At 34.4% G+C, this 22,996-nt stretch overlaps 1 protein-coding gene across 2 annotated transcripts in view; it reads right to left on the bottom strand.

Moving 5' to 3' along the window:
• Positions 1-320: 320 nt before the first annotated feature.
• Positions 321-22,996, bottom strand: part of LOC128997826 (galactosylgalactosylxylosylprotein 3-beta-glucuronosyltransferase P-like) — a 183,887-nt gene continuing 161,211 nt past the window's right edge. For both annotated transcript variants that reach the window (XM_054423571.1, XM_054423572.1), the window contains 7 exons: positions 20,017-20,266; positions 18,318-18,603; positions 13,796-13,953; positions 11,290-11,466; positions 9,497-9,610; positions 5,641-5,760; positions 321-4,931 (listed from right to left, as the gene is read on the bottom strand). In XM_054423571.1, coding sequence (XP_054279546.1) covers positions 5,653-5,760; positions 9,497-9,610; positions 11,290-11,466; positions 13,796-13,953; positions 18,318-18,603; positions 20,017-20,238 — 1,065 coding nt within the window. In that variant the 5' untranslated portion in view covers positions 20,239-20,266 and the 3' untranslated portion in view covers positions 321-4,931; positions 5,641-5,652. The remainder of the gene's footprint in view (positions 4,932-5,640; positions 5,761-9,496; positions 9,611-11,289; positions 11,467-13,795; positions 13,954-18,317; positions 18,604-20,016; positions 20,267-22,996) is intronic.

The raw sequence follows: 22,996 nt of genomic DNA, 5'->3' as shown, positions 1-22,996 counted from the left end.
GTCAAAGATATTGCTGTGGATACTGGATATATCCTTTGATAAATGTCATATCAGCCAATAATCCTACAACTTTTAAAGGAAATTAATGAATTTATTGAAAATTGCTTAAAACTAAGCCATTCAATGACATTTTGTTTATCTCCCACCTCCACATCCTAGGATCTAGCGAGAACTGTTTTACACATTATTTCAGAGAGGGTCGTGGCATAAAAATTAATTGATTATTGACGGGGACCTCAGGCTCCAAAGGTCCAAGCTCTACTACTAGATCAGCTCACTTCCCATTCGATGATATATGAAACACAATACACTTTTCTTACTAAATTTGTTTATTTTCAATAAAAAAAAAACAATATGTGCTTACAATAGAAGTGCAAAATTGAGTTACTTACAAATATGACTAATCAAATCAATCTAAAGTAGAATTTACCCCTATGTTGAGTAAAGGCAATACATAGTTGTACAATTATATAGGAATTGTGAGAGATGCCTTATTCTAATTCTACCTTTGCTTTTTATCAACAGTAAACTTACTTGCATTTATCAAAATATTACAATTCCTCAGGCACAATTTGTTCCAAAGTTGGTACTTAAAATAATACAAATTCTAAAACGATGACCATTTAGAAAATTCTGAACTTGGATGTAGAGAATAAGAGGGGGGTAACTGTTTTGGTATCAAGACTAATAGTAAACTTACAGTTGTAAGTTGCAGAATCTTGGCCTTCAGAAGCAGACCAGGGGTGGGGGGGTTGTGGTGGATGATCACCCAACCGCCAAATATCAGGGTGGACCCCATTTCAGGGGAGGTGCCCGATTGCACTATGATGGTCAGGGATTTTTTTTTGTTTTTTTCCTAGGACGCTAGGCACAAGCCCGGATTTTCACATTACTTCAGGCTAGACCTAGAGGTTACGGCAATATTACTTAGTTAAAATCCATTGATGATTTGGCGGGATCGGAGTCCCGCGCTCTAACCACTAGACCAGCTGGCTCCCCTGGTCAGGGATTAGTTCCACCCTACAGTGTACGATTGCACCAACTTTTGTGGGGTTCTCAGTTGCACCAATGGTCAGTTCCATTTGTTTAAACCCCTTTTCTTTTTCAGTAAATAGCATTAATAGGCTATGTTATAAATTTAGCAATTTGGTATAGGCTTATTTAGTGATAATTTAATAGTTATAAAATATTATAACCATTGCATTATTACTATCTAATCAATAGTTCTTTTGATTTGACAGTATTGTTTAATTTGATAACTCAAGTCGTCCAACGTTTGACGGGATATTTTAAGACTCTCAAACTTTGTTGTCTATCGAGAGGATTTTCACACACAAATTATATATTTATGATAATGTCATAACAATGAATATTTCCTCAGAGGACCCATGTAAATTTCTTCGACCATCGGTGCAGCTCATTTCAGGCCTAAACGTTTTTATGCTTTACATTTTACCTGGAAGGATCGGGGTATCCCCCCCCCCCAAGTTGAATCCTGAGGCCACCATGATTCAACTGAACCCAGGTATTCAATGGGGAGTTGAATCGTAGATTGCCCCTGAAGACATTAGATTGCTACAAGGCATTAGAAACGTCGTCCAGTATTTCAACAGCTCAACAAAACAACAGATCATTGCCCAAAAACCTAGATTCAACTGAGTCTACTTTGATTGTGGAAGCCTATATTCTAGTTTACAGTTCTAAGTTGCTTTATTAATTGCATTGCTAATACCTCTGTTCCCCGAATCAGTTTAATCCATGTTACCAATCTAAAAGATAAGTTACCAGTTGAAAAAACAACAACAAATACAGTATACCTTCTGTCCATAGTCAGATTTTGAACGTTTTAGTAGTAAGTATGATGAGGTCATTATGTTTATGTGCAAGAGATTCAAAAATTGATCAGTTTTACTATGAGTATTTCACAGAGTACAAAGTACAAAGTACTGTATGAGTTTTACAGTCATCAATAAAATCAAATAACATCATAAAACAATTACCTATAGCTTTTATACTGAAAAATTGCAACTATTATTATTTAAAAAAAAATTTACTTCTAAATTATGGATCAAATTGTTAACCTGTTATGTTAAAAAAAATTAAAAAATTATGTTGTGTTCAGAATTACTTTCTCTAGTGAAGGAAAAGGGTTACCTATATGAATAATTGGTTACAATTTAGAGAAGTCATTGCATTATGAATTGTGAATCCAAGGCACCAATGTCTTGGGTTCACTTTCCATTTCCCCTTAAAATTTATCATCAGTATAGTTTATTTTTGTAATATTTTGGCTCAACCCTTGCTTAAGTCGATAAATTCTTCTCGCAGGCCTCTAAATCCCATGTGGACGGGTAAAGCAAGGTGAAAAGGGGCTGACACTTCTTAAAAAAAGTTTTGTCATTCTTAAAACAAAATAAGCTAAACTTAAATGAAAAGAATTGAACTTAAAATTATTTAAAGTTCACTTAGACTTAACTTATTTCATACCTAAAAACGTATAATAAAGAAATATGTACAACTTAAAAACATTACAAAAAATTTGTTCTTAGCACAGACTAGCAAGTTTTGATCCTACTTTAAATTGTGTGACAAGATTTTGGAAAAAGGAGCAAACTGTATGTGTTTAGTTAGCTTAATAAGAGTAAAAAAACAGATATCCTAAATCTAACAAAACTTCATCACCGTAACAGAATTGAAAAACCCACCGGGTGCAAAACACCTTACATTTTTTTCTTATTTTACTTAGCTAAACATTAATTTTAGGGTTTGCCTCTGATGTATATCCCCCAAGAATGAAATCATGCAGTGTTATACTTTTTGATTATAGTAAATTACTCATGTTTTAGGACAAAACACATAGTATTGTCCTTTGCTTTTGGGATACTCTGTCAAGATAATTTTGAAATATACATAACATGAAACCAGGAATTACTTAAAAGGGAGATTTTTTTAAATACATGTAGGATTCATTATACATTTAGCCTATTATTTTATATTTATAAAAGCTTACAATATTTATGACAATACAAAAGTATACTTTACAAAATTAAATTCATCGACACATCATGTACATAGTACACTTCTCACTTATGGTTCTCTAAAGAAATTTATTTTAGTTTATGTACAGAATTTATAATCAACCAAATTCTTTTGATTGCTGTTTTGTATGTACAAATCTTAAACAATGCACACACAATCTAATGATCTAGACTTAAGTACAGTGGATTGAATACTGAAGTAGCATTAGCAATAACTGACAGCTGGCAAGACAATATTTGATTAATATAGGGCAGTTATAGTTTGTAAATAATAGTTATTTGAGAAACTGTGGTGATAAAAAAAAGCACCAGATCTTTGGTAGTTGGGTAGTTCATTCTACCATGTCCTCCCACATTACCCATTTTTATTGGTACTGTATTGCAGTTGGTATTCAACCGTTTCGTATATAATATGTTTGATTATTTTACAATTGTTAATCTTTCATGTTTTCTTTTTGTTTTGGTAAAACATTACCGTGTTGTAAATACTTACCAGTTACAAAATGGTTTTTGTGAATACAAATGAAATATTTATTCACCTACAAACGAGGGTAGTTTTGCTAAGGGCTTCTTTTGCGTGTACATTGGAACAGAGCTCCTCTCTGCTTACTGGCATCATTTGTGATGAGATGGCACCATTTTACTGCTCTGTAGCTGACATGTACATGTACTTTTTTTATGAATGAATGAATGAAAAATGAATGAATGATTAAATGATTGCACTTTTTTGGCTGTGTGTTTAGAAAATAAAAAAAAAACATTGAATCTCCCACCATGAAAGATAATGTCAGTGATATATTCTTTGACTGCAAAAAACATATCAGACTTTCATTGCCAGAAGACTGAAGTTTATAGCCCTAATGCAATGATACAGGGTTAAGTGCATGAATGGGTTAGGAAGCTTAAAAATGGCCAATAAAATGTCCAGTTTAGAAGGAATTGTGTTTTTGGTGGGTACCCAGATTTGTCACAAAAAACCACAAAGGAAAACGGTTTCACAGCCATTTTTTCACTCCCTAACCAATTTCCCCAATTTACTCACACTAATTGCATAAGGTCCATATCCTCCTAGAGACATTTGGCAATGAATGTCTGAATCTAATTTATTTCTTGTGGTCAAGAAATTTATCACCAACCTTATTTTGCATCAGAGATTCAATCATAAAAAAATGTTTTAAACACAAAGCGAAGCACGCACGTTGTCAACTACAGAGCTGTAATGGCAGGATTCTATTCACAAATAGTGCCACTAAATAGTTATGGTCGTTGCCTTGTTGCGGCGTAGACATTAACTACAATGCTATTCAACTATACACACAAACGGCCCTTAATGAAAAGTTGACCCTCGTATTAACATTAACATACCTAAGCTCAATAAGACTAAGATAGGATATATTTGAACAAAATTCAATAAACCACATTCTGCCCAAACATTTAGACCACATTTCTTGAGGACATCCACATACTAAGCAATAAGGAAGTGTAACTTTAATTACAAAAATTTTGCGGTCATGACTAAAATTTACTTTTCTCTAAAAATATATCACATGCTTGGTCACTATATTATACAAGGGTGCTTTGGACTATCTTTACAAAATTAGGACATAGCACTACCTTACAAGATAAAATAGTAGTTAAATAAACATTTTGGCATCAATTTTAAGCTAATTATCACAAATATTTGATAATAAAAAGACTATTTGTCTTCAATAAATGCTTACAATTACAAACTGATAACATTCAAATATAAAAGCACTATCTACAAAAGCTTGAATGGACAAGTTTTACATAAAACTTCAATTGTCTTTTAGAATAAACACTTAACAATAATAAAAACATTTGATAAAATCATGAAGAAGCTGACAGGCTGAGGATTGTCCTTAAGGCCAAATACTGAAAATAAAGAATCTCATTAGTTTTTATTTATTTAGACGGTTCTGCATACTACTGCCAAACTTGGTACGATATTACTGACACCATTTACCAACAGGTAGATGTATTTCTTAGATTTCCAACTATGCAAATATCGATATACAGGGTGTCCACAAAAAACGTTTCAGGACTTTGGGAAATGAATCCTCATACTAAGAGGAAGAAAAAAGTTTCTGTGAAGGTATGTCTGGAAATGCATATTTACTCAGTTATCCGCCATTTTGTTTTTTATACAAAAATATTTTTATCTGTGAAGTTTTTGATTCGATGATTATGAAATTTGGCAACCATGTTAACAAGAACTATTATAGAAAAAAATAATAAAGTTGTTCCGATTGTAAATTTCAAAATGGCGGCCGTTTGAATTTTTATAACTTAAATAACTCAAAAACGGCTAATTCTATGAAAAAATGTAAAGAATACTTTTTTTTAGCATTTTTAACTCCCTATCAAACGATACCAACATCGAACCAAAAAGATCGAACAAAACATAACTGAAATATAACGGTTTTTGTGTAAAAACAAGGCAAAGTTAGTCGGGGAACCCTTAATTTTGCCTTATTTTTACACAAAAAACAACTAAATACTACATAACTAAACTAAGCACTCATTATACTAATAAAACTTCTGATTTTGTTTAAATATAATGAATTTATGTAGAGAAAATTACCTGTCTTATGAATCAAACAATCAAAGACCTCAAATGAATGAGATTCGTATTGTTGTACTTCTTCAAATCTAGCTGTGCAGCTGGTTCATTCTTCTTTGTTTGGGTATGCCAGACTAGAATCTGAAAACATTTTATTAGCTGTAAAAGTAAATATTTAGATCCACAAGAGGGTTTTAATTCAAAAGATGCCAATAATATAACTCGTCAACAATTCTTTCTTCTACTCTGTTGCAGCTCACTATGTTCCAGGCACCGGTCTAACACCCACAATAATGGGCCAATGTTAGATTTAAAGGATTGCACCATTGAAGGCTGAGGTGAAATGGTAGTCATATGTCTTTTTCTTAGGCTAGGCTGACAACGTAGCGTATTCCTTGTGGCTGGTAAGATCAATTGTAAACACACTGGCCTGATGAAAAGGGCTTTAATGTTTATATAAATATTTGTTATATATTAAATTATTTATTGTATAATATATATTAAATATCTTATTATATTGAAAGAGAAACTAACAAAAATTCCAAAGTTAAGGAGCTCCTGCTTATCTGAGACAAGAGCTCTCTATTTTTGTGTACCTCCTATCCCACCAAAACAATAAGCCAAAATGACTGAACTAAAGTCAGTGGTATAGCCACTGGTATAGAATTCTACCCTGTAGGGCGTGTTCTGTTATTTACTATAATTTATGAGATCCCCAATAGTGATCATTGATCCGCCAGCTAACATTACTCTATGCTTCGGAAGCCCAGTATCTCACTACCGGCTGGAAACACTGGGTACCCCCACCAGCCGCTTCCAGAGATCACAGTCTCTCCTTCATTCAAACATGCACCCCAGTTGATATATTCACCTACCCCTACACCTAGAAGAAACTCATAATTACCTAGACACCTGGCTATGTAAATTGTTTCCACCTTGCCATTAACAACTAGCACAAGTTCCAAACCGCTCCGGAATCCTTTCTCTGACCGCTAACAACTGTTACCCTGATCACCATCTCTGAATCAACTCATAACCCAAGTCAATCACTTACGCAATTGTCAACCAGCCCATATGCATCCCACCTTTGACAGCACAACAACGGCAAGGACTGATGGTCCTGATTGCCCTGGTTACCAAGTTCCGCCGCACAACATCCTTGCCCTGAACTGCTACAACCTTCACATCAATGGCTAGGTAACAACCACAACAGGGGACGCCACCGTTAAAACTAACCTACCTGAACTCCTACTATGCCTATCTAACATTTTCTACCAAATCACCTCCTGCTATATTCTTTTACTTATTGTATGGTGTATTATATCCTTTATGTAATAATTTAATTTCAATAAAGTAATGAGGGGATCCAGATGAGGGTTACTCCTACTAGGCCTTTCTTGCCTCTCTGTGCAGGCCTCAAAAGGGCTTTTGCTACCGTACCCGTGGCTATTGCATCTGTGTGAGAGAAGGATGCGAGGATTTAATTCATCAGTAGGATAAGGAGAAGAGAGGACCTCAACAATCTAATCAACAGTGATCTCGAGGGTTGTCCTAAGTTGATGCTGAGTAGAATTCAATGAGCTCCCAGCGTGAAAAAGTACCTTGATCTTGAAATCTAACACCTGTGTTTTACTCTTTACATCCCCCACTACTATTCTAGCCAGTCTTCATCTCTATGCAACTCTCAGTATTAACGTAGCAGCCATTTACACAATGGCAGGAAAATCAACGCCCCCACCAGAAAATGAGTTACATTATTCTGTATAAGTTTTATTGTTCAAGATGTCAACCCTAATGGAAATCCTATGCCGATCGACATGTCTAATGAAAACAAATGTAAAGAAATGTTCATAAATGGTTCAGAAGGTAAGCTGCAGGCGGTCATCAGTTTTGGATGATACATTGGCAGAAATTAAGGAAATCATAGCTTATGACTATGAGAAAGATGCTAAACTGATAGGGTACCTAAGTCTCTTGGACTACTATAGATAACCCCTAGTATTCTTAAACGCACCAAAACACAAGACACATTTCTTCAATTTGTGTGACTGTCTAGAAGGAAACTGGCCTTGAAGTATTTCCCTGTCTTCATTGACTATTATGATGATATTTAGCGTCACATAACGTACCTAATGGCTGGAATAGTAGTGGGGGAAGAAAAGACAAAATTTGTTTACTGGTTTAAAACTTAACTCAGCTGTACTTAGTCTATGGGCTTTTAGTAAACTATACTGACTAAAGAGACAATACAACTGAGATTAGTCGGTAACAAAGCTATCTGTTCAGAGTTGTCTTTAGGTAGTGCAGGGCCCTGTGCAAACATTCAGAGCGGGGCCCCTGACTACTAAAAACTCTTCCCCCAATTGCCATATTAATTTGCATAGCTCATGCTCATAGATGAAAAAAAGTCCATCATCTCTCATGGTCGCGACAACAATCGTGATGATTTTTAAAATTGCACTCCCATGAGGAGGTCAACATCTTGATCATGTTCAGCGATCACGATTATTTACTTGACAAGACAACGCAAAAATAGGATCAAGACTTTTAATATACAGGGTGGCTGGTCATCAGTGTCACAAAATTTTTTTGGCGTAAGTACAAAGTAAATGCAGTGTAATGATGCATATAAAAGGTCCCAAGTCCAAAAGTTAACTTCCCAAAGAATTATTTTATGTTTTTCAAAAATAACTATGTTTTCAAACTTAATACAGCTATTTCTCAATTACCTGTAAATGGATTTGAGTAGACAATGTCATTTTCGTGTTCTACATTAAATTTTGAATAAGAATAATATAAAATGACGGAGTATCAGTTGTAAAAACTCCATTGTAAATAGATTCAAAGATAAAAATTAAGATGTTTGGAAAAAATTTAAAAACATTAGTCTATTGTATTTGTTCACACCCTGTATACAAGAAAGTGTCCGAATATGTTAAAAACTGCGCCATTTTATAAGCTTTCCAACCATATGCTACACTATTGAGGTTTAGATATTCTGTTGTTTGTTTTAGTGGTTTGAATACCAGAAAACAGGGTGTGTCTTTAACATTTAAAACGAAAGCTGGTATGTATTAAGCAAAAGTTGTATTTTTGTTTCAGCTTAAACAGTAAAAACAGTAAAAAAGTTCCCTGTTTTCTGGTATTCAAACCACTAAAACAAACAACAGAATATCTAAACCTCAATAGTGTAGCATATGGTTGGAAAGCTTATAAAATGACCCAGTTTTTAACATATTCGGACACTTTCTTGTATACAGGGTGTGAACAAATACAATAGACCAATGTTTTTTAAATTTTTTTCAAACATCTAAATTTTTATCTTTGAATCTATTTACAATGGAGTTTTTACAACTGATCCTCTGTCATTTTCTATTATTCTTATTCAAAATTTAATGTAGAACACGAAAATGACATTGTCTACTCAAATCCATTTACAGGTAATTGAGAAATAGCTGTATTAAGTATGAAAACATAGTTATTTTTGAAAAACATAAAATAATTCTTTGGGAAGCTAATTTTTGGACTTGAAACCTTTTATATGCATCATTACACTGCATTTACTTAGTACTTACGCCAAAAAAATTTTGTAACACTGATGACCAGCCACCCTGTATGTATATGTGTGTCTTTGCCAAAATGCTGGGCCTCCCGAGGTGGAGGGCCCTGTGCAGCCAAGCCTTTCGCACATGCCTATAAGGCCAGCGCTGCATTTAATTTATTCAATACTTATCCACACAGGGCTGGTCATTGGGGATCTGGCCGGGGGCTGTATTTTAAGGTAGTGTATCTTTGCCTTAAAATACACACCCTGATGTATCAGTATTATGAATTCTAATCTAATCTGCCAAGCATGGGGTTGTTAGTGTTAATTTACCTTTGTGCAGTTGTCTGCTTTGAGCTCAATATCTTTAGCTTCAAAAGGTGCAAGACTTCTAAGAAATCCATCTTCTTCAAACCCAGGTTTATAAGGCATTGTGGCTTTAGGTCTCTGTAAATAGTAGAAAACCATAGATAAAACATGGCAAATCTATTAATAGATTAGATTAATTAGAGCAACAAGTGTACTAATATACAGGGTGTCCCAGAACACACTACCAAATTTTTCAGGTATTATTCCTGGACCATAAACAAATTAAAATATCATATTCAAAATTTCAAACACTCAAAAGTTACTCGTAAAGCCGCCATTTTTTTTACAAAAACATTTTTAACTCAAGAACGGTTTGTTCTAAAAAAATGAAATTTGGTATATGGCCTTATTACTTAAAGAAATAATTAGGTTATGAAACAAAATTTTAGAGTGTTTATTTTCAAAATGGCTGTGGCTTAAAAATTTAAAACGTAAATATCTCAAAAACTGCATATGAAATGAAAATTTCAACTACTATTTTTTTCAAGAGAATTAAATTCCTAAACTTATGATACCAAAATTAAGAAAGTCGGTTTATAAATAAGGGATGAAACTCATTTTTAAGAAAATGTGATATTGTGTGTCAATTCCAACTTACTATTTAAAACCACTGCTAGTGAGCTACGTTTTCACTTGTTTTAAGGTCGATTCACACACTTCAGTTACGGAACGTCACATTCCAGTCACTTCATGCATGTTGCAGTTAACAAAAATATTCTTTAATGAATTTTCTATTGCGTTATCTACACTCATCCATTGCAGTTCCGTCAGTCTCTCTGCCGGCGTCCGTCAGTCAATTTCAGATTTCTTTTCACCGATATTTTTGGATCATTCGGATGCCTGACAGACGTGTTAGAGGTTAGAAATTAGTACTTTTTTTATTTAAATTATCGATTTTATATTTTAAAGTAATGTTTGTAACAATCAACAATACGGACGAAGAAAATTTGATAGAATATTTGTGTTTTAATTAAACTTTTTTGACTGTAACAACAACACTGTAAATAAAGTGACGGAAGAGTGACTGATACCAAATGACTGCCAAGTTGACTGAGAAATTGTGGATGCATCTGTGACTGAACTGTAACTGGACTGTAAAGGAACTGTGACTGGACTGATAAATGTGAATCAACCTTTATTCTTATTTACACTTATCAGCTGTTTGAAACAATACATTGTTAACATTTGATGATTTCCTGTGTGTTGCTTATTGTTAATCAGTGTGCTGCTTTAGTATAACTTATGTGGCTAAAATAAGCATAATTTTGTATAAAATAAGCTATCCGTAATAAATTGATGGATGGTATCTGTTTGGAAGAATAGTATTTATTATATCCTCCAAACATTAATCAAGTTTAGAAATCCAATAGTGAATACTATAGAGGGGAAAAATATGAATGAGCATTAATGCAAGAGTAAATATCTCCCAAATATTTCAGCTTCAGCAGTCAATTAATTTGTATATCTGCTGAATGAAAAATCTAACGAGGAGGTTTTTAAAATGTTTTTACTTGATGTGCTTTTTTTTAGCATTGAAAACCAATACCACAGGAACTGAGTGCTTTGAACAGAGGACCGTATTTACAAAAATGGGTTTATGTCTAACTATTTCATTAAACATTAAGTTAGAGTAAATTGAACTGAACAAAACTTTTAAGTTTTAAAAGCTTTTGGCATAAAGTGGAACCAATGCACTTTATCACAGTACACGCTTATCCATAGCCTAAAAAGTTCAAACATAACAACAATCTTGATACCTGAAGGAGAAAGTCAACGCTGACAGCAAATCCGGCCATGTCAACGGGAAACTTTCTGCCAGCAATCCATCCATCGTAGAAGCCTGCAAATGTTCCATTGCGGACGATGGGAGAACTAAGGCCGTATTTGGTACACAGCCCAACTGGCCACATAGACACTCTCTTTGTGTACCTCATCTTTAAACAAAAACAATACAGATAAGTAACTATCGTGCTAAAAATATGTTATTTGTAAGGACTGAACCAAATGCATTAGTTTATTGTGTTGAAAAACTGTTTGTTTGATCATAAATGAAAAATTGAATTAATTGGTCAGTTGAACAGCTGGACTGGTGGATTTTTGCCCAACGTCTTGAATAAACTTCACATAGGTTGTCCTTGCTACTCATATGGGGACTGGTACTATCCAACAGAAATATGCTCAAACACTGGAAAGTCCAGTACAGTTCCACTGACAAAGAAAAAGATGGCTTTAAACAGACAACTCACAATTCATTCATATTAGTCTGTTTTCTTACACTATTTAATATGAACATTAAACTAAACTATAGAAAATCGGAGAATCGGATGCTGTATGTATATAGCTCTCTAGCTATTTTGGTTTATTTTCAACCTATTCTTGAATACAACAGAAGAACATCTTTATTCAGTATTATTTCAAACCATCCTCAAAATAGCAAGTACAAACTGGCACAATATGGCAATCCCTATTCCACCCCGTCCCATGGACAGACGCTAGCTTCCTGGATATCCGTAGTCAACTCGCCCGCTAAAACTCGCCCTCACAAGATCTCCCTGAAACTAGTCGTCACAAGGGAGTCGCTGCTGAAACACCATTGTAGTACGTTCCCGGAACCCCCGATACTGGAGGAGTGGTTTGAGTTATGGCAATTGAAAGGGAATCATGACAATAATGAACAATAAACTAAGCAAGAGTGCTTTGTGAACAAACCATCTAATGTACATATTTTCTATAATTAGTTTAGTGTTCAGTGTAAGAAAAACCTGATGATTACCATGATACGAAATTTGCATGGGCATACAAACACATGCGAGAACTTTGGCAACAATTAAGGTAAATATTTATTAATATTGTTCTTAAAACTGGGTCAACAAATAGTTTGTAAGTGTCTACCCTAACCCTGTGCTATGCGTCCTTTACTCAATTTAATTCATCAATATTTCAGACCCTGGTTTCCAGGTTGGAGTTTGTGTGATTTGAATTATGTTTAACCCTTCAACAATGAAGTGTAACACGTATCATGTCACAACGGAGTTTTCCTCCTGATGCATTTATTTTTATAGAAAAACATTTGTTATCGCCCGCCGGCAGTTTCAAGAGTACCGGTAACCGTACCTCATGGGCCTCTTTCTAGGAACCGATTGAACATCATTTTGCTATTGCCCCTCCCCCGTGCTACCCTTATTAATCCGTTGAAGCCTGAAGAGTAACGTAGCACCGCTTCCGTGTGTCACCGCTCATGCTACTAGGTTCCCCGAGTGTAGTTTCAAGTGCCACTTATGGCATTTTTGTTTTTGTTTGTTTAATATTTTTACAAATATGTAAAGTAAGGTTTTTATTGATTTAATGTACCCTTTATTGATTATACATGGTTTTTATGCCGTTTTTGTATTAATGTATGTAAAAAATTACATTGTTCCGATGCTCATAAAAACTCTGTGTCACCAATCATGTTTAAAAACCAGAGACACCCATTGCGAGTTGAGAGTATATACCTAGACTACCTGAATGTTTTGTTATAGTTATATTCAACATACGCCTGAATAAGGCAATACATACTATTTATTGTTTGAGCAAAATAACAAATGAACTTAATATAACCTCAAAAAAACTTTCTAAATATTTAATCATTCACATGATTTATCCATTTTATCATAAAAAAAATCACTAACTATCAAACAATAGAAGACTCGGTACTTCAGTATTAAACGGAGGCCACATTTTGTCAGCGCGCTGCGGCGGTTATGTTAGGTTGGGTTATCATAATAGAAAGTATCGTTCGATTCATAACGAGAAGCGAGGAAAGTCCTACACACATAATATTTACGATAACCCAACCTAACATAACCGCCGCAGCGCGCTGACAAAATGTGGCCTCCGTTTAATACTGAAGTACCGAAGACTCTTTTATAACACATAGCTTGTTTTTAATAGAAATTTCATGGAATTAAAAAAAAAAACCTAAGAAGGTAGGTTTATAACTTTTCTATCAATCAAGTAAAAATACTTTTTTGATTAGGTAACATCTATGCTGACAATAAATAAATGTATTATTATTATTTTTATTATTATTATTATTATTATCATCATCATTTATTATTATAAATGAGGCAAATGGAAATTCGCTAAGTCTGCAGGTTTGCTGCGGCAGGGGTATTTTATATTGGATAAAATTATGAACATATTTAAGGTATAGGTCCTAGTTTTGTTGTGCTTGAACCATATGTCTCTATAATAAGAACACTACTATAAACATAAACATACCTCTTGAAAGAGAGCAATATCATAAGTATTGTCATCATCTGCAAAGTAAAAGACTCCAGATGTAGCGTTTGCTCTCAGCCACTGAAGTCCTCGATTGCGATTTGAAACTCCCCTTGGCTTGGATCCTTTTTTGTTCTTATATGAATCTGGCATTGGTGCTGGAAAATATATAAAAGATTTCATTTTTAGCAAATTTCCCTATATGGAAGTAGCTATTACCATAGGTGGCACCTATAACATGGGTTCCAGAATCATTATCAATTTTCAATTACCAGTCATTGAGATGGGGGCACCACCTAGGTGGGTATTTTAACCTAAATATGAGTGAAGGTGTAGAATGGCGTGGGATGATCTGTGTAGCTTTGTTACTGACTAAGATCAGCTGTTTCATTAGTCAGGATTATTTATTTAAAGCCCAATGATCAGGCATAGCTGGGTCCAGTTTCGAACCATTAAAAAGCTAATGACTTTTCTCAGGGGCTGTGATTTACTCAGCAAGGGGTGTAGGCACATGCACCAGGCTTAATCCTCTTAATCAAGGTCGGTTGACCTGTCAGTTAGGTTGGTGTCGAACGCTTCCGCATCATACCATGCATAGCCGAACTGTTCGCTTCAAATTGTTAGCTCTATTACTGTCACTGTCAAAACGTATCGTTTGTCGGTTGAATTTAAATTTAATTTAACTGTCATAACCTAACCAAACTAACCAAACTTGCTGATAATTAAAAATCGAATTAAGGTCTAATAAAAAAAATAGTTCTGTTCATAAAATAAAACTACAAATGCCTAAAATTCATTTTTATAATTTTTAAATTATTGTAAAATTAAACTGTCATAACCTAACCAAACCAACCAAACTTGCTGATAATGAAAAAATCGTACAAAGGTTTACTAATCGAAAAATATTTCTGATCATAAAATTATAAACGCCTTAAATTCTAACAAAAGATGTACAGTTAAGAAGTAATCGCAATCTAAGCGAAATCTTTGACAAAAAGTTAACGCCTCCGGTGGGATTCAGAATTCTCGATTCCCCACCCCTCCTCCGGTGACCACTACCCTCAGGCCACAAATCAGGAGATTAACCCAAACAAAGATCTGGGACGCTGTCCGTCTCCCACTCAGCAAGGTTACCTATTAACATGTTAAAAGTAGGATTATAAAAATATTATGATACCTAATGGAGTTTCAGGCTAGAGTCTACAAGAGCAAGCAGAAATGCATTGGTGAAGGAAGCTGAGGATAGTATCTGGTATATCATCTAACAACTAAGCAGCTCATCGAAAACAACAAAGTGTTGTCCATCGAGCATTAACAGAAAGCCCAATACAACAAATTTAACCATAAGCTTATCATCTTATAACCGTTCAAAGATTATATGGTACAACAAGTTTTATATCTTTATACTACATTAGGTAGGTACGTAATTTGGAAGGAGATGGAGGGAGAGAAGTGAGGTTAGAGGCAGAGACCTGGTAACACACAATCTTACTCGTTTTGTTCTCAGCTGAGGAGTTTGAACTCTGGGGCCTCACGGTGAAAATATATTTAGAGTCGCTAATAAGCATGTTTGTTTGGATAAAAATTAATCTAATATTATATTAAAACAGAAAATTATTTTTTCCTACAGTCACCAGACAAAGTTGGCTTCCTTGTACTGTTTATAGTACAGAAAGCTGCTAATTGCTGCATATTTATACTTTGTTGTACGGTTTATACTTTGGCGCACATCAGGATTCCAACGAAACAACACAAAACAGCGTGGTTCTATTATGCACGTAATCCGTGTACGCTTGGAAATAGGCTGGCAACACTTAAAGATAATAATACTATGAGCAGCTGATTGACTATTATAACTACGATTTAACCTGTCATTTCGTGTTTATAGTTTCGGTATTTCTGAACTTTCTGGACATTTCTTTTAAACGTTTTTAAAACATTCTTAAAGCATTTATTTTAGGCGCGGAAACCACTTCAAATTACAGAAACATACGGAACTATATTCTCAATTCGCGGAGCACTTCTTGCCGAGGAAAAATAGCGGAGTGATACGGACCGGGTACTACTTTCTCTAGGGCACCTATTTGTGTTGCCAGCTGAACCTAAAAACGTGTTGTATAGTGTTTGAAAGACTAATTATTTATATGCTTTATAGTGACTGTAGGAAAAATATAATGTATAACACGAGTGCAAAAGGCCTTTGCTGCACTCGAGATCATTCCGCACGAGCCGCTCTCGTGTGCAGCAAAGTGCCACTTTGCTCACTAGTTACACAAATAACTATATAATAACAACAGTGTAGTTTACATATTCATGAAATTTGAACTCGAAGCTTTGTTTGCTTAAGTTTTCTAGTCTTTTTTTGGCTGGAGACCCGTCTCACCTGAATCCCAAATAACCCTTAGTATTTCAATTGCATTTACAGCACACATAAAAAATACATACGTGTAATTTCTAGCAATGTTTATAAAGCAGGACAAGCAACATAACCTGAATTACCATGAACTTGTTGGCCAGCAACAGTCATTTGTCAATAACAACAAATATGTACATCATGTAATGTGTGGCGATAATAACCTTTCACGGCACAAAACTGAAATTTGTGCAAACTCTTCCAATTCCCAGACCTCCCTGTGCCACGGCATCCGCCATGTTATTGCAGTAGTTGCTATTTCCCGTACCCATTATTATAATTTTTTTATAAACTTTTTTTCACTTTAGCCAGAAAATGAAGAGTGGCTACTGTGGTTATGGAATAGCTACATGCAGAACAAATTTCTACATGAATAAAAATTACATGAATAAAATAATTAATAAAAATGAAATTGATTTTAAAATGTATAGTTTAATGAGACTGACCAGTTTATTATTCAATTAGAAGGTGCAATTCAACCTATATAAGCCAAATTTTAAAAATAAATAAAAAACTTAACTTGAGTATGAAATCTCTTATACTACCCAATCAAAAGAATGTATCTCCCTCCAAATTGTGAAACTTTGATTCAAACTACTTGTATGAAAAAGCCACTAAATCCTTTTTTGGAATTTGAAATGGAACGCTTGACTTAAACAATGATTTACTTGAGGTTGAAGATAGATGAGTTCATGAAAAGTAATAATAAAGTTAGAATTTATGAGAAGTAACTCAGAGGGTGGTATTTCCTACCAGAGTCAAAGATATATCTGGAGATATATATTCCATGTTGAATGTCATGTCAGCTGACAGATATAAAGTGTGTGCCATTTTTCATTCTGTCATTGTTGAACTTAAACCCATAAGCTTGAAAACAATGGTTAAGCTATGGAAACTTTTGTCAAGCTGAGTTGGTTTTATTATGAAACTGTATAAATTATCATTCTGTTTCATTGAGTATAAATATTTTCTTCTGTCAATTTGGTTCTCTGTTAAATTGAATCTTCAAGTGGGTTGTAATATTTTTTAAAGTAGATTCTACATTTTTTAAGTGGTTATGTGTTTAATATATTAGCTCCTCGGTGTTGCCTCGACAGTTTTTTATTTTTTTTAAGTATTTTTTTTTTTATTTGTACTTGTAAAGTTTTTTAAGTACATGATCTATCTGGAAAGTAATAAAAGTTTTGAAATAGAATATATACAAACTAAGTAAAAACACTTTTTTCCTATAAACGTAGTAAGAGGGACTTATCTCTGAAGGGGCATGTGACTCGCACAAGGTATTAATGTACTTTTTGACTATTTTTCTACGTAATTGCTATTAAAATACCATAACCTATTTATCTCATCTGTTAAATAAGCACGAAAAAGTTTCTCGAGTCTGAAAACTCTTTTGACAGCTCTCACTGTCATTGAAACATATATGTTAGCAATGACAAATTACTACCTAAAATTTAAACAGTTCGAAGGGAAATGGAAAGAAGTATGACTCGTACAGTGGTTAGAGCGTGTTACTTTGATTTAGACTGACAAAGACCATATAGTTTAAATTCCAATAATTACTATGACTTCTAATATGTGATCATACTACCTGGAAAGATAGGTCTCAGAGGTGTGATGACCTTCCTCTGTATTGAATAATTTAACCTACTAAAAACTATTCAACATAGACAAGAGTATGAAAAAAATAACAGTTACACAAGATATATTGTCTCCTGAATTATTTTTTAAATGTTTAAAATGTATCTCTCCCATATAATCAAACAATCTTTTCAGTATACTTAATAAAAATAAGACTATACCTCATTCAATTAAGGAACAATATTAAATGAGGCATCCGGTAGTTGAGTCGTGTCCACCGTCGTCCCTGTTATGGCCCGGCACATTATTTCTTGTAATAACAGTCTATCCTTGTTTGTTTGTGTATATTAATGTTATATTTTTGTCTATTGAAAACGACTAATGTATTTAAATAATTTTATGTAATACGATAGGAGGCTTGAAAATGAATCAACTGTTTCTAAACTAGTCACCTGACATGAGACTAAACTAGGATTTACGGCATGAGGTATGAAAACATATTTTATATTTAAACAAAATAATACATACCAATGAGGTGTTCAAAAGAAAGACCAGTTCTCATCAACAGACCAGTCACTTGGGGAGTTTTGTTTTGAGAGTCTTCAATGACCAGCCAGTGGAGGTTAGGTACGTGCATGAGAGTCTGCGCGAGCCTTGTTAGTTCAGGGATCTGTTCAGGCCTTCTGTATGTCGGGGTGATGATGAAGAGCGGGGGCAGCATCCAGGGGGGAGTAGAGGTCTTCTTGGAGTTGGGCAGGGCTGAGGATTCATCCAATGTGTTGCCGCATATCTCACTACTCAGCTTCTGGCTTACCTGAAGTAATAATTTCATTAAATCACACTGAGGTAGACATACAAAATGAGTTGATGATTCCCCTGTGATGTAAATTAGTTTGATGGGGACAGTAGAGACTGCAAGTTGCTGGCTGCAAGTACTTGCCAGTTGCACTTACTGCATACTTACCTTGTCTTAAGCCTCGTCCACACATGGCGATTTGTCTGCGGAAACGTCTGCCGACTGTCTCCAGAATGTTGCTTTATGTCTCCAGTATGTCGGCCGACTGTCGGCAGACAAATTTTGGTGTTTCTGGAGAGAAAATACAGTGTTTTCTGTTTCCCGTTCGAATGGGAAACACGGAGACAAGAGACAAAACTTTTGTCTCAAGTCTGCATGTGTGGACGTGTCTGGAGACAGGAGACTGGATACAAGCCAAAGGTGCTCAACATTCAGCCCATTTAGTTATACTGCAAAGCGGTATTATTACTATTTTTGGGTGGTAATAAAAGAGCTGGATTGAGTTTCTTGAAATTTTTGGAATTAGTTTTCAATGATTTATATCATTATATGACATTTAATTGAATTTTTTATCTCTTCAAGTTTAAAATCTTAAGACCAACAAAGCCCAGCAAAATTTCAAAATCTTTAGGAATCAACCTTGTAAAGTTCCTAAATCCTCCACCTAATCTGAAGGTCTGATAGAAGATTGCGACCATCGTACGAACCTTGCTCGAGAAAATGTTGAGTCCATCATAGTCTCTTCCTAGATTAATTAGGCCCATGGCTCAGAAAAATGAAGCCCGCACAGGATATAATTACGTCCTCCTCGGTCAACATGCCAACAAACATGGTAACGCTGGCTGGATAGTGTGGACGCAAAACACATCGGAAACTTTGTATCTGAAACTGTGTTGACAGACTGTCTGCCGACTGTCCGCGCACAGTCGGCCGACTCAGTCTCCATGTGTGGACTAGGCTTTAGGAGTACTTTCTTTCCAACAGTAAATATTTGCTAGCGGCAAAAAATTCAAACATGTTTGATCTTACTGGCCTGGCTGCAAAAATTAGTGGGTCCCGAGATCACTGGCAGCCAGAAAATCCCTGTCTAAGTTTTCACTTTTCACTGTATAGTAAACTGACAAGTTCAAAAGCAGAGTTGTTAGTTCATAGAATTTACAGCATCTTCTTTGAGGATGTCATAAAAGAGCCTTGCTATTCTTGAAGAAAGAGTGTATTAAGCAAAACTTAGATGGCATTAATATTTCTTGAGAGTTATCAACATTTCTCCCATGATTTTAAGACAGAAACTTGATAGTGTAGCATTTGTAAATCAATCACAACAAATTCTAACACCCTTCATGGATTTAATCCTTTTATAAACCAGCAAATCTGCCAAAAATTAAACTTATTGCTCAATGAACATTTGTAAATGTACTCTGCATATCTCACCTGTAGAGCAATGTCGTGGATGACTCTTTCACCAACCGCAGCAACGATACTCTCATCCAACTGCAGCTGGTCAACAACCGCAGCCGCAGCCAACTGCGTGTTGCCACTGACAGGCTGCGTAGACACTTGCCAAGAATTGGTTATCTGGTATTGTAGCAACACGAGACATGCTCCCACTATCATCACCAGCCACATCATGCGAGATGACAATGGCAGCTTCATCGACAGTTACCTCTTGTGCAGCAATCAACTGCCAACAATCACATCATTTGGAGGCGCTTTGGATATGTGGACATTTTGGAAACACCCTTTTTTAATTAATGCTTAGAATGGGAAACTGAAAAAAAAATGTCTCCTGGATATTTTGTTCTCATGATTTAATGAAGGTAATGATATTGGGTTTTAAAAATTAATTCCATGGTGTTGTGAATTCAATAATACGGGAAGCTATTACTACATTATACATCATAATTATATGATATGCATTTGTGCTCTTATGAAAAAATACTAAAACCAAATATATAAGGAATTCTGGTAAGTTATTAAGACACAAGAAAAACAAAGTTGATAACATGTTAAAGTTTTTAAGTTTAAGGTTTCTCAAGTTAGAGTTGTTTTACTTTTCTGTATCCTTCAATCACTAAGACCACACCCCTCTTTTTTGTTTTTTTTTAGAGAAAACTGGTGTGATATGTACAAACTACCTTTTTAGCAAATTTCCCATAGAGGGAATAAGCTATTACCGTAGGTCTCATGGTAAGACCTAGACCAGGACCTAGTGGAAATTTAGCGAGGTAAATGGAAATTCGCTTAGTCTGCAGGTTTGCTGCGACGGCGGTATTAATAACATCTAATTGAGATTGTGATAAAACCATATTGATTCACATACAAAATAATGTGATTTAACAATATTAGCCTATTACCTATACTTAAAACTGACAATCCTACTATTTTTTCTCAATCTGAACCAAAATTGTAAAAGATTTCTATGCGGAGATCAAAGCTAACTATCTAAGTTTGAGTAACGAATACCTGATACAATATTACTTGCTCTTGTTTCATTACTATGCAAGGTAGGTAGGGGCCTGGAGGTGATTAATAATCAGAACATGTATGCTATTTGCTGTTTAATAGTTAACGTTATGATAACATAAAGTGTACAGTAAGTGTATTAGATACTGCTACAATATGTCTTATCAAAGCTGCAGTGAAGTCATAAAAACTACGGCATTAGTGTGCCATTAGTTTAAATATAACAAACTTATATCTTGACTATAATTTTTTACACACAATATAGAATTTTAGGTTTTTTTAAGAAATCTAAAATCAACTAGTTTGAATTCATACACTTCCAACTTAAACTACAGTAGAACCCCGGTTAACGGAAATAAAGGGGGAGAGCTGTTTCGGATAAACAATTTTTTGGTCAACCCATAATATGCTAAAAATAACCAATGTGTTCCCACAATGTGTAGAAAAATGAATGTAAGACAATGACTACATAACCATTGACTATATAGTCAATGGTATAAAACCCAGTGTTTTATTTAAGCTAAAACAATGGGTTTAGAAAACACTTTAATCTTAACAACTGAAATTACTAAAGCATTTTACAGCCCTGTATTATTTTATGCAACCATTTCGGTAAACCCGGGTTTCGGTTAACCCGAATTCGGTTAACAGGGGTCCTACTGTAAATATCTTGATTAGCTTATCATATGTGTTAGTACTCTACACCTCTATACATGTATTGTAAATAGCTGTTTACGCTGCAATAAGGTTGAACAAAAATGGCATTATAGCTCAATTTTAATGTAAAAGATGTCAGTGTGTACTTTTATGTGTGTGAAAATATAAAGAGTCGTATCTGTCAGGCTTAAACAATTTGTGGCACTCTTACTTGGTTAAATGGGACTCGAGTTTGACACGGGTTGTGAAGTGTAGAGTTGCCTTTTATAACAGGTGAGTCAAAGGTAGCTACATAAAATTTAAAATTTGTGTTTCTCTAAAATATTTATCAAACTATACAATTTACTTGAACCTGATTTCTGAAGAATGAATACATCCAGCATATATTATTTCTTACAATAAATACTTATACTCAATAAGAACATCAGATTGTCAATGGGGTTATTGCATGAAATGGTTTAGTCCTGTTTGTATTATCCACTAATGTCCAGATAAACCTCTAAACCTAAACTTTTCAAAGTTTACTTTATGTTTATACTTTACATAAAGTTTTTGATTTCAACATGTTTATGAAGAATAAACTGTTTAGTATTTTCACAATCTAAAACAAACTTTATATTTAATGTTTTTTACATAATTTTATTTACAATTCAATTTTAAATAACTTCTTTATCAGCATTGTACGTGTTATTAAATTTACGGAAAGTAAATAAAAGAAATGTCTTATAACAATTAAAACATATATTTACGCTTATACTGTTACTCACAGGACGGTATATATACAAAAAAGATGGTAAGTGGTGATCGAATTTGATTGGACACTCCAATCCAATCATCATCAGACCCAATAGGCGAATAGGATTCCAATCATCATTAGACCCAATCGGGGAATAGGATTCCAATCATAACCAGACACAATCGGCAAATAGGATTCCAATCATCATTAGACCCAATCGGCGAATAGGATTCCAATCATCATCCTATGATGATGATTGGAGTGTCCAATAGAAATTGATCACCACTTTTTTTGTATATTTACCTTCTTGTGAGTAACAGTATAAGCGTAAATATACGTTTTGAGTGTTATAAGACGTTTCTTTTATTTACTTTCTGTAATTCAATTTTCAAACAACATGATCATTTTTTTTGTGATCATATGTTTTATATGATGGAAATATAAAAACTATTTTAATTATCAAAACATCATAACTCTTTTAACAACCATGTTTTCACACCCACACATTTCTAAAAATAACCCTAAAATTCCGGAGTTGGTTCAAACACTATTTTT

The sequence above is a fragment of the Macrosteles quadrilineatus genome, unplaced genomic scaffold (genome assembly GCF_028750875.1).
Source record: "Macrosteles quadrilineatus isolate MER2022 unplaced genomic scaffold, UCM_ALF_1.0 Scaffold_7__1_contigs__length_78375512, whole genome shotgun sequence".
Classification (NCBI taxonomy): domain Eukaryota; kingdom Metazoa; phylum Arthropoda; class Insecta; order Hemiptera; family Cicadellidae; genus Macrosteles; species Macrosteles quadrilineatus.
The sequence above is the reverse complement of the archived record's forward strand: the minus strand, read 5'-3'. Positions and strand labels throughout refer to the sequence as shown.